Genomic DNA, 12,818 nt, shown 5'->3' on the forward strand with positions numbered 1-12,818 from the left:
GGTAATTGTGCTGCCGTGTCAAGGCCTTCTATTTTACGTTTTTTTTTTTCAATTTAATTGAGTGCAGCAGAGTTGCACACGTGTGCCCTTCATTTTCGCCTGTTAATCATCGGTGCCACACAGCATGTTCGTAACAAGAACATATGCCCTCAGAGCAGAAGTTCGATGAGTTCCAGGCTACTACAAGTCTTCGCGCGCACACACACACACGCACACATACACAAACAAAAAATGTGTCCGCTGCAGTACGGAGCAGAGAACTTCCCGCCTAAGGGTAGACGAGATGCCGACGTTCTGCGAAGCGCCACACATTTAGAGAAGAACATTCTCAAAGAAAAAAACCGCGACAGTTTGCTCACAAACAGACCGACATTGAGAGCATTTAGGCGGACCCTATATACGCCCGCTGCCGAGACAGAGGTCCGAAACAAGGGGGCGCCGAAATAGTGATTGACACCGGAAGTGACGCGACAAATAGCGGTCGCGTCGGGGGACAGCGCGGCTAAGCCCATTTCATTTCCGGAAGGCGCTGCTGGCCCCCTGCCAGATTCACCCCCCGCAGTGGCTCGTAAATTCGCCCCACGTCATTTCCGCCCCGGCTCGGTGGGTGCTTTGACTTCTTGACACGGTCGCACCGCGAAATGAAGCCCGAAAAAAAAAGAGAAAAAGAAATACAGAAAGGAAAGATGAATGCTGCCCAAAAGAAGAGTGTAAGAAAGAAAGAAAGAAAGAAAGAAAGAAAGAAAGAAAAAAAAAGAAAAGAAAATTGAGCACGATTCGACGTAAATATGAGGCTTTGCGGAGGTTGCGTAGCTGTCAGGAAGCGAAATAAAACGCTTGGAGGAAGGCCAGTCGGAGATAGACAGGGAGCTAGAGCAGACATATATATATACATATTGTTGCTCGCCAATATGGCGTCATCGGGCCAGTCCCTTTCCGCGCGCACACTGCGAATTTCTGAGCGCGAAAAATTTAACATAAGAAACGAGACAAGAAAGGCACATATACGCCAGCGCCACCAGCAGAGCGTGTCGAGCGGGCATCAGGCAAGAAAGTCAAAAAGTAATGAAAGGAAAATTTGAAAAGGAAAGAAGGAGACAGAGCAACGAGGGAGACGCGAGAAAAGGGAAGCGGCGCGAGAACTAAGAGCCCGTGCGGGACAGCGGTCATTAGACGAGGCTCAGCTAGCAATGCACGGACTTTCGGAGTGCGGAGCGTGTCCCCGCTTTATGCAGTATGCAAATCGAGGCTTTATTGGCGGAAACGTGGTGCTAAATCCCGCAGACCGAGAGGGGCTAAAGAGAGAGAGAGAAAAAAATAAAGATGGACGGTCGCGACTTGTGCCCTCGGTGTACGCTTCTCGCTCGCTTTCGACGTTTCCTTTCTTTCCCTCTGGGACACCGAGAAACGTGCTGGCGGCAGAATGCGCCGTGTGCGGATCTCGAGCACTATAAGCCCGCGTAAGGAGACACCTCTGCTTGTCGCCGCCTTATGAGCGATTTGCAGGCTATGCGAAGAAAGTTTGAAACGTGACTTGTTCAGCGCCGCTCGACGAACGTGCGCGCGATTAGTCAGAAGACGCATGCCTGTCGTCTCGTAGCTGAACGCGTGCCCTCTCATGTGACGCAACGAAAAAAAGAAAAAGGCGTATCACTGAGGACGGGAACGCTTATAAATTACAGTGTAAGCGTAAATTAAACGACGTCACTTTTCGTTCGGACTGTGTGCGCCATGGATGGGCACTTGAGAAGGACATGAGAAATTCTAATTGTTTATGCATGATATGTGCACGTGCAACGGCACAGCGACGTGCTGGAGGGTTATATACGAGGGCGAATCAGAAAGTCTTAGCATCTATTTTTTTAGCCAAATTACGGCTGTAAATGCGAAGTCAACGTATAAATTCCCAGCGGTGGACTTTTCTTGGACAGGCCTGGCCTTACCGATAGCTTCGCGGAGCGGCGTTGCTGTCAGCTGTTGAAGATGGCGGTTCTGCTTCACACGTCCACGGCGTACGAGCAACGAAGTGTGATTCGTTTTCTGTGGGGCAACGGGACGAACGCCAATCGAAATCCATAGGTAAATGCAGCCCACGTGTGGGGACAGTTGTCTTCCTTTGAGAAGTGTGAGGTGGTGGTGTTGTACCTTCGCAAAAGGGGCCGTGAAGACTTGCACGACAATGAGCGTTCACGGAGACTGCGTGCTTCGCAGACTGACAACTGGGACATCTCAAGTTTAGTGCTGCGATGGGACAAATGGGGGGGTCTGAACCGGTGTGGGAAGTATGTGGAACAATACTGCATGGTACGTAGAATGGTACGTATATTTGTGATTACTTGTATGTACCTTATTTTGACGAATAAAGAAACAGGGGCAAAGACTTTCTGATTCGCCCTCGCACTATAGCCTCAAGCCGGGAGCGCAGTCGTTCCCGCGGCAGGCAGGTTGATCGGACACGTGCTTGCATAGCCTCGCGGCTCTAAACTTTAGTTTTGCAGTCAGTCGGCGTTCTCATTGTTTCGTTAATTCGATATGTCGGCGTTGAAACATATATCGCTCGAACTGACCAACAGCGCGCATTTTTCTTTTCGAGACCAGTGCGCACGAAGATCGCCCATTTAGCGGATCGGTCTAATAAGCGACTGATTTATTCATGCATAGATCCCTCGTTAACTTGGCGGAACTATGGATCGGTCAACTGATTGATCGATGTTAGCTTTCATTCTGCTGCTCAGATCGAGCTGCAGCTGCAGACTATAATCAAACGACTCCGTTGGGTAAGGCCCTGGGCTCGAGTATTTTGATAATCTCGGTTTCTTCAGCACATGCCGAAACCTAAGCCGACGCTTTCTCTCGGGTCTATACTTCACCCAAAGGCAGCCACAGATCGCGCTTTAAGGTCGTGCCCCCCTCAGCAGTAGAAACGCCACACCGTCTGGGCCATCGCGAGTGGTTCTCCGGTTTAATTATGAAAGGCATGTGGTCACTAAGACACGAGTTAATACACCTGCCGCCTTCTGTCGATACCTGGTAAACTATACATTTTGTTCAACGTGGTGGATCACACCGGATAGCCCCTGAACATAGGAGCTTTTGACGCATCGTCAGTTTCTGGTTCAATAAGATGTTTGTTTATTTTTCTTTCGCAATCTGGACGTGTACCTTACTGACACTGAACAAAATAAAGCTGGCAGATTACATCGGCGAGCCTCTCAACAGAGTAGTTCTCGCTTCATCCAGTTTCTTATTCAATACGTGTACCAATTATAGCAATGTACATGCTCTTTATCCACACTGAAAGCGGACGTACAGCTGACGACGTGATTGCGAATTGATATGGCTCCTCTTTCCAGTTTAAACAACGAAGCCGCATACTGTGAGAGACAATCGACTTCTCTGTTCGTGACCGCGAACTTTCTTGAACCGATGTGCCACCTGATCGGACAAGAATTCGTGGATAGGTATACATCTCGGCCGCGCTCACCTTTCTCGATGCTGATCTGCCTGTCCTGGTGCCTGGCGTTGTCCGCGGCCACCTTGAGCAGGCCTTGTATATTACGCAGGAGCGTCTCGATCGAAGACACGGCACCGAGACCCAGTGCCGCGTCCATGGCGTAGCGCTCGTCCATGCTGGGCCCGCCCTGGCCGCCACCGCCCCCATGGGGCTCGGGGCTGCTGCTACCTTCGGCGCCGCTAAGCTCTGTTAACACCGAGCATTTAGGAAAAAAAGAAAAAAAAGCAAGGAAGGACAGATCAATGAAAAGATGCGTATTCACCTTGGAGATTTTAAAAGACGCGTATAGTCGCCGAATATCTGCGACGTTAGAGCGCGCGATCAAGGCAACTTTGTGTTGCTTGGTCTCACTGTGCGGTAGCCGCATAGCGTAAAACGCTGCGTGGAAACCAGATCGTGTAGTTCGGACAACGATTCTGTCCGACAGGATACTTAGGATACGTACAATACTTTTATCATTACCGAAAGCTTGTGCGAGAGTACGGCATAGCGGTTACGAAAGGAGCACTTATGGTAGAGGCTAATTATCATCATATCGCCAATACTACCATCAGACTGGCTGTTCACCGGCTAAAGCGAAGTATTCTAAGCGCGAAGGTCCTTATGGCTGTTGATTGCCAAATCGGCTCTTTCTCTATACTACTGCCTAAGCGGCAACGACATGTAGTAATGACGACGACAGGGAGAAGTTGCGACGTATTTTGGGCATGAAATCCCCCAGATCAGGCGGCTGTACTTTTATCCCGCCGAAACGCATTTCATGTGTTTTCCGCCGTGGTATATGCGCCGACACCAGTGATATCATTGCGCATGGTGAAAACGACACGCAAACACTCGGCGACACCGGGCCGAGAATACATAGGAAGAACTTTCCACGTAGGGGTTGCATTAGCGCTGTGGCACCACCTTCCATGGCGCGACTATTGAGAGCAACAATGAGTAAACGATATTTTAGCGGCGAGTAAGCGTCAGAGCGTAGCACAACCTATAACAGCGCCCGCTATAAAAGCTCACCGACACTTTGTCATGGCCTCCTCTGTCGGGTTCAGTCGGATCAACATACCATCGAATGACGTACCACTCCGGGTTTCAAAGGAGGTTATACACCTATGCTTGTAGACGAACTCGCAAGGAATCCTGACAAGCAGCTGAGCACAGGTATCCAAGTGAAACATGTCAGATTGTCAGTAGGCCTCGTCTGACATATTGGTGTACTCTTCAAAGAGTGCCTGCATGGTATGACGTTCTTAAGCCGGCAATAAATTACTAAAGTTCCTATAAACCTTGGCATAGGCTAGGATAGCATAGATAAATTTCATTTATAGAATAATCAGAATAATCGCTAAACATTGGCAGAGCGTGTGGGCATCGCGGCAGGCGGCTGAGAGCTCGGTCGTCAAGCCAACTTTCGCATGCCTGAGCGGGAAACTGTGAAGACTCTACAGCATTAGCTAAAGATCGTGTTTGGATTGCTGGCGTTTATAGGGGGTTCGCTCCTATCAAGCTGACGCCGTTCTTGGCGGCGTATGCCTGCCGTGACGATGGAGACACGTGCCGAGCCATTTCCTTTCTCACACGGGGAGAGAGGGAGAGACGCACCGGGGTCCCTGTCGTCCGTGTCGTCCTCGGTGTCGTCTTCGGCGTCGGCCGCCGCGCCGTCGTGGTAGTCCCGCGGCGCGCTGTTGCGATGGCCGTGTTGCGACAGGTTCAGCACCGGAGGCCCGTGTCCGTTGGACTCCGGCACCGGAAGGCCGCCTGCGGTCGAGCACACCGTACACGTGTTGCCGCCAATGGCAGTTCTGGCCGAGCGCCAAGTTTCGCGTTAGGGAAGTTGTAGTGCACCGAGCACTTGGCGGACAAGAATAAAATTCTGGAAATATGCTTGAGGAGTATATAGACTTCGCTGCGTGCGTCTCTTCTGGCCTCCGATGCTGAGTAGGAGATGCTCTATACTGATCGTCATGCTGCACAGGTGCAGCTTTTATCTGTGCAGTCCTGCCATGTGTATTTGCGGCATGTATAGCAGCAAATAAGCTAATTTAATTTTATTCGAGAGATTCGGAATAGAGGAATCGTGTTCGGGCACCGCCATGCTTTCGTTCGCCCGTGACTCGACATTACTTCAGAAATTACATCAGACCCGGTAATTCAACAACAATATTGCATTTTCGAGCCGAGCACTCTAACCATCACGCAATGGCTGCTTCGCGAAAGCGAGCAGATACTTCAATGAAATTCGCTGTTCGGCTTTTGGAACGGAAGCAATGCAGAAAATTAAAAAATATATATATATGACGAGAAAAAAACAAAACAAAACAACTGGACCAGGAGAGACAGACACAGCATTGTACATCAGCGTTACGTTTGTCCCTCTTACCCAGTTTTTTTTTTCTGTTTTCTTTCTAAACTAGCAGGTACTATTTGCATTTAGCTATGGCACACTTTAGCAATTTTTCTGTAGCAGACATCTGGTGCACACCACAGCGCACGGCCATGCATATCCGGGCGCTCGACGTGGACAAATTAAACATTTTTAGGAGAACGTTTCCTGGTGCCCGCTACGCTCGCGTACGCCCACTTTGCCCAATCGGTTGAGCGGAGGAAGATTCTCTTTCAGCCACTGGTTATAGCTGAGAGTTCGACAAGTGCGTCGGGCGCCCAGCTTACTGCGCTACCTGAGGGCAGAAGATCCGACAACAGCAAAAAAATATATAGCCTGTTCATCGTTTATCGGTGCCAATCAGTGTTTCTTTTTCTTTTCTTTTCGTTTTTAACTACATATACTAAACACAGGTGTATTGTCACACGTAGCTGCGAGTCAGCACGCGAATCCCCGAAGCTGCACCAGAGCAGGCAAGTCGAAGGTGCTTGGCACATCATTTGTGTTCTCGTCAACAAATCGTCATACTCACTACCGCGCTTTTGGTGCGGAGCTTTTGACCAAATGTCGTTTTATTTAGGCGTTAAAGGTTCGAAGCGTCTACGGAGCAGAACTGCAGACCTTGGCAGTGTAGGCAGCCATTTTGAATTTTTCTTGGTGTGATCGAACCTTCAAATTTGCCCGAAAGTGCTCTCTCTCTCTCTCTCTTTGATCCCTTCAACCATTTCCCCAGTGCAGGGTAGCAAGTCGGACGTGCGTCTGCTTAGCCTCCTTACCTTCCCTCTCTTCTACTTCTCTCTCTCTCGTCCGGTCGCACTCGCTGTGTTTGCACGCTCTGCTCGGCGAGCTTTCTAGAGGAACGGAAGCACCCGTCGGCTCACGCGCTCGCGGTTGAGCGGACGGCGTGAGCGGGCGGTCGGCGCATGCGCACTTACACCCCCGCTTGTTGGTTGTGCGGAGCGGAGCACAGGAAACGTTCTGCTAACACTTTCTGTTCAATTTAGGGCACGATCAATGTTACAGGGCTCTCTCTATACCTATCTCCTGCCTCTTTCCATTTCTTTCTGATCATTCTACTTCTCTTTGCCCATCGTAGGATAGTAAATCGGATGTATTACTCTGAATAACCTCCCTACGTTCCTTTTTTTGATCTCTCCTCTATTTCAGTTAAGGAAATAAAATGTGGCTGGAGTCTTTTCTTTGAAATCTTCTTTTTTGCTCCTTAAATGTTCTGTGAGTTGTGATATGGCTCATTGTCAAGCTATTGTGATGTCCTTTACTTATTTACTTAGTTTTAATTTTGCTCGACTTGTACTCATAAATGCTCATTATGTGTCTATATTTTGCATAATATGCATAGTATGTACTACTGTTCCTTACTTCATTGTATTGTGGTACAGATTCGGTGATTCACTGTGCTGCCTGAACAACCAACAAGCACGCTGTGCTTGTTAGTTGGACAGGAAATGAAAACCTATGTATCAAATGAAGATGAATAAATTTTGATTTGATTTTTAAAACAATCGCTTTCTGTAGGCGGTCGTGTCGGATTCGTTTGGTACAAGGGTGCTTGGCGCTTGAACTTTGCGCCGTATACGTCCTCTGGTCCACACTGACTGCTGGGTGCAGTGTGGCTGCTTGGCTGAACAATCGCTTTCCACAAATTTATTCATGACCTCGTCCTTGTACGTGAACCTCTCATAGAAATCAATCGATTTCAAAGAATAACTACAAGAAGAAGGGGGAGGTTCCGAACTTACACGATATAGCTAGTAGTATAGTATAAGTGTTAGCTATTGCACCATGTAATTATTGCGCTTCATTATTCACCTCGTTCCCTTCTGCTGCGTTCAAACGACACGAAAACTTGCCATTCGTATGGAACACGTTTCGTCGCTTCACCAAACAACACTAATTTGGGCGCACGGGAAATCAATGTCAACCGTCGACTCTGGCTGCCACAAGTAGGTGCGTTTGTGTACTGCAATGTCTCCATCACGTACGCGTCTATCAGCATCGGTGTTCAAATGAGCACGACGTAGTCCTCACCATTGACAAAAGCAGCCGAATCCTTGAGCCGGCTTCCATCGTAGGACGAAAAGTTCCGGTCCCTAACGCTGCCGCCGTCGTCTCGCAACCTGCAGGAAAAGAGCAGTCAAGGTCACTTTGGGAATGGAACACACCGAGACCAATTAGTGGTCCTGTCAAGAAAAATTGTTAACGCAGTAAATAACCCGCAGCATGTTTTGAGAGAAAAAAAAAAAAAAGCAAGAACGACAGGATAGGTCTTGTAGTGCCCACCTCCTCCCGCCTTTCTTTTTCTTTTTCTTTAAATAATTTTGCGCCTTTTACATCCCAATATAAAGTATGTTTGATTCATGTAGACCAGCAGCATGTATATTAACGCCAAAAAAATCAGAGCCATTCCCCACTGTGAAGGTGGATAACAAGCGGAGCTGTATATAACAATAAATAAAATAAAATAAAATAACAAAACAATATTGCACGAGTATGCACTTTCTATGTTTATTTGTATTTACGTTTATCGTGGGACCACAGTAATTATTGCTTAATGGTCGCTATGATAGACGGCCATGGGTTCTGTGACGATCGCCATTGGAGGTGTTTTTAGCGAACGTTAGGTGCATGCAAAATCCAGCCAAAGCATCGCTACTAAGCAGCTGAGCTGAGCTGTCTTCGGTGCGGCGTTCGAGCGGCAAGTAGTCAATGTTGTCCTTGGTAACTTCGTGGTGCATTCGAGTGGACGACAATTTGACCTTTCATGAAACTTCCTCCACCTTGCAGGATTCTACAGAATTGTTTTGCCACTTTCATTGAAAAAAAAAAACTATTTTCGTAGGCAGCGGTCATATACCGGAAAGAGGCACGAACAGCATGATATCTTGTCTTCGTGGGAACCTGCTGGCGTCTGATAGAAGAGTACGGTGCGTGCCTTAAAAATAAAAGCGACCGTTTATAAAGTGTCTCCGAACCTTATACATGCGCGCGAGAGTTTGTACGATACAAAGAACAAAATTACAATTGAGGAAATTTTATGCACCCTCGCAGTGCCCCCTGGCCAACCCTCAGCGCCATACAAGCTCTGAATTCAGTAAAAGAGCGCTCTGGACGTTCCTACTCGGCCCACCGGCATGTCGACCCCCCTCCCCCTCTCTCTCTCTCTTTCCCAAGCGCCATGGACTTTTGGGGCATTAGCAGCGTCGTGTTATATAGGAGCGCGGATGAAACAAGATCCCGCAAGATTGATGAAAAATTGGACCTGAAGCACCGCTAAAAGGTACAGGAATGCAGAGGCCGTACAGTCATGCCCCCTCACGTCATTTCCATTTTAATTCAAACCGGAATGGACCGAAAGCTGAGAAAAGCCCGTCGCGGACACGAAGCCAAACGAGTCTTTTGTTCTTGGGAACCGAAAGGGAAAAAAAATCAGAGCGGAAGAAAGAACGGATGCATAATTAAGAATACAACAGGAAATGATCAAAATTGGACCGCACCAACCGGTGCGTATCGGAGAGGCCCAGATTTTTTTTAGCGATCCAATTTGCATACTTGTCCGGGGAACAAACCGCAATGATAATTTTTTTACTGCTTTCTCGGCTCAACCTTTATTTTATTTATTTTTCTTTGCGTATGTGTATTGCTGCTCTGGTATATACAATGTGATGTGGAATACATATCTTCTCATAAAGTTTTTTTTTTTCCCAGTAACTTCTAAGCTTCATTTTTTTTTACATCGTTCACTTATAAAGATTGCACACAATAAAGCTTTCGGAGTTGAAGCCATTGAAAAGACTGAAGAGAACGTGCTTCATTTCTATAAGCCCCGATTCCGCTCGCTCTCATTTCCAGCTTTGCAAGGTAGCGTTTTTAATCAAGTTTACTGCCAAGATGTTGTATTACCGCCTTCCAGTGAGACTACTAATGCAGCACTATGGAGTAATCGGAACTCCGGCACACCAGATGAAATTTCCTTTGTCATTATAATTTGCAGCAATTATCCCCTAACTTCTTCAAAGTTTTCACGCAAAGAAAAAAAAAGAAGAAAGAAAAGGAAATACATTTGCTGAGGTCATGCGGCTCCAATGACGTTGAACTGCGTGAACGATGCATAAAATAAAGAAATCAAGAAAAGTATTGGAATGAACAACAACTGATATCACCGTTTGTGAACGTCAACTATAATTTCAACTCGGTCGTTAGTTTACAACAGCTAATCTGAAATTGTTTCCAGACGCGGTAAACGTATAGCCATAGGAAAACTTTAACAAAGAAGTTCCGATCAATTTCTTGTCCGAGTAGTGAAAAAGATAGCGTTATGAAGCTCCATGGTGCATAAAACATGTGGGTAGCGACTAAAATCGAACGGAATATCAATGGAGTGGAATATAAACAACTAATAGGAATGCAGCAAAATTAAAATTGCTCTGAATACTTCAGTAGTCATCAGGTGAGACGAACACATTCGTCACAATTGAAGAAGGTTACCTCATGTTCCTCCCACTTTACCACCTCATTTATCTGTCTCTCTTCATTTCTCCATCTCTCTCCCTTCTTCCCTCCCCCTGCTCCTTTCCCCCCTTCGGCACGAACGCTCAGTAATATGCCCCATACCTCAATTAAAACCTTCCATTGTTCCCTCATTTAATGATGCAAGTTCGGTTTTCGCCACCTGACAACAGCAAGTTCGCGAATTAAGCAAAATACAGCAAGGCATTACGACGGCATGTAAACAGAGCCAATGCGCTCGCGTATAGTTCACGCATAATGAAGCCGAGCTGGCTTACCAGACTGACGTTTCCATACCACACGTCTTATCCTCCCACAGAGCTGTCCCCGGTCCCATTCCCATGCCGTATGCGGTGACGTGTAGCAGACAGGTTCCTGACAGCGCCTCCTGTTATACAAATTACGTTAATTTGTTTTTTCAGCGCCGCGTTCACAACAAACCAAACTTCCAAGGCAGGGGCTCATCGGACGTCGCTAAGCTAACAGGAGCTCACAGTATATGAGAGGCAAAGCCTAATGGACAGCCGGGCAGATCTCGCATTCAGTCATCTATGCATTCTGTTGTGCCTCGCTTTCTTTGTCTTGCTAGTGGAGGCGGCAAAAACGAAAACATAATATTGGTAGTAAGAAAAAAACAACGCCCGGAGAGACGTATAGCGCTCGCAACAGCTTAGCACTCAAGCTAGAAAGAAGACATAAATGAAAGGAACCGGGGCACAATAATAAGAAATAAAAAGAGAAAGGAAAAAATAGAACGAAAAGGAGACAGCTATGACAGATTCAGATTTACGCTGCGCTGCGCTTAATGCCATTGTTTTGGGAGGTGTCGCAAAGATCCCTTTGTCCGGGAGTTCTTGCAGTCATGTCTTTTTTTACGACCCTCGCACTACTTTCTTCCTTTTCTTTCTTTTTTTCCCCTCGTTGATTGTTTGCAGTGTGAACTGGCCCTTTTGTTGTCCCGTAATTGCGCCCATATCTCTCAGAGAGGACGTCGGCGCGTCAAAGCGAAACCACCCGAAAAAGTGGCGAGCTTGAAGAAAAAGGAAAAAAAGAGGAGATTAAGAATAAGAAATGTGCACTATGCATGGGGACGAGGAAAAAAAGATATACAAAAGCCTGAGCATAAAACGCGCGTGCGATTTGTTAATCCACCATCGTTCCTTCTGGCTTCTACTGTCCTTCCGGATTTGCTTATCTTTCTTTATTATTCGCGGAGTTACGGTTGCGTACCTGCTATTCTCTGTAGTTTCATGCGGAAGCAAGAGCAACGGGTGTTTTTCTTCCTTCGGTCAAGGGTATAATCCTCCGCGCCGTACTTCCTGTTTAGTTTCACATCCTGTATTATAGCACGTTTCATGCTTCACGCTTTGCGTGCGTGCGCGTTAGGTAGCCGTCTCTCTGTACTCTTCAGTCATAATAGGAGCATCTCTTCATCACAAATACTCGTCTCTGCTCTTGCTTCATTACATTTTTTTTAAAATCACTTATCGGTACAGAAAACCTTGGAGCGACAAGCTTCGTTAAATCGCGAGTATCGTTAATTCGAGGTTTTAAAGTTTCAGCATAAAAAAAAAAAACTTCACGAATTCCCAGAACATTCCGGGTGGATAATATCGTGTTTGTAAGCACTTGTAAACGAATCGCAAGAAGGTAGGGCCATAATAGCACGGTTATAGGCGCCACCGCGTGAAGTGCATATCGCACCGAGAGCAATGCATCGACGTGGCTCACGGCGTCCGGTATTTGCGTGTGTTGCGTCGCCGTAAATCTTGGACGCCATAGTTGACCGCGCTTAGCCGGTCAGCGATAGCCGGCGCCCACAAATTAAAAACAAAAATGCAACAAGTACAGATATTGATCCTGATCAAAAAAAAAAAAGAAAAGTCAGTTTCACCAGAAAGGTCGAGCATTGATGGCAACAGCGAAGAGATTACACGAATTAAGGTTCGTAGTTTCATTGGTGTCAACATGCGCGCTGAGGCAAACATTGACAGATCTCACTCGACGACCGCGAACTCTCAGTCACAACGCGAGCGAGCGCTTCGTATACCACGTCTCGGAAACGTGAGGTTACGCGACCGCCAACACTATAGACGCGCAGGAACGACAAAATGCGCATGAAGGCACCATACATTTCGGCTTGCCCCGGCAGCTTCCTTGCCGCCGAGAACGAGGAAGCTGCCTGCAATTATAGACAGTTCTATAATAGCGTACGTATGCAAGCGAGCGTAATAACCTTGCATAGGTTAAAGGTGGCGTTCTTTTCACTGCTCATGCGCCGTGCTTTATCTGGGGCCGAATTAACATAGCTTTTTTGTTAACTCACGAGTATCCTTTCTCATTGGCTGGCCCCATTTGCTAATAAAATGTACGTCATCACGATTTGCTGGCACCTAC

General features: G+C 47.1%; 1 protein-coding gene across 3 annotated transcripts in view; it reads right to left on the minus strand.

The window, feature by feature from the left end:
- LOC135902594 (dachshund homolog 2-like) overlaps positions 1-12,818 on the minus strand; it is a 255,132-nt gene that overhangs the window by 56,917 nt on the left and 185,397 nt on the right. For all 3 annotated transcript variants that reach the window (XM_065432786.2, XM_065432788.2, XM_065432787.2), the window contains 3 exons: positions 7,944-8,032; positions 5,114-5,269; positions 3,485-3,700 (listed from right to left, as the gene is read on the minus strand). In XM_065432786.2, the coding sequence (XP_065288858.2) occupies positions 3,485-3,700; positions 5,114-5,269; positions 7,944-8,032 (461 nt within the window). The remainder of the gene's footprint in view (positions 1-3,484; positions 3,701-5,113; positions 5,270-7,943; positions 8,033-12,818) is intronic.

This window comes from Dermacentor albipictus, chromosome 3, assembly GCF_038994185.2.
Source record: "Dermacentor albipictus isolate Rhodes 1998 colony chromosome 3, USDA_Dalb.pri_finalv2, whole genome shotgun sequence".
NCBI classification, from domain to species: Eukaryota; Metazoa; Arthropoda; class Arachnida; order Ixodida; family Ixodidae; genus Dermacentor; species Dermacentor albipictus.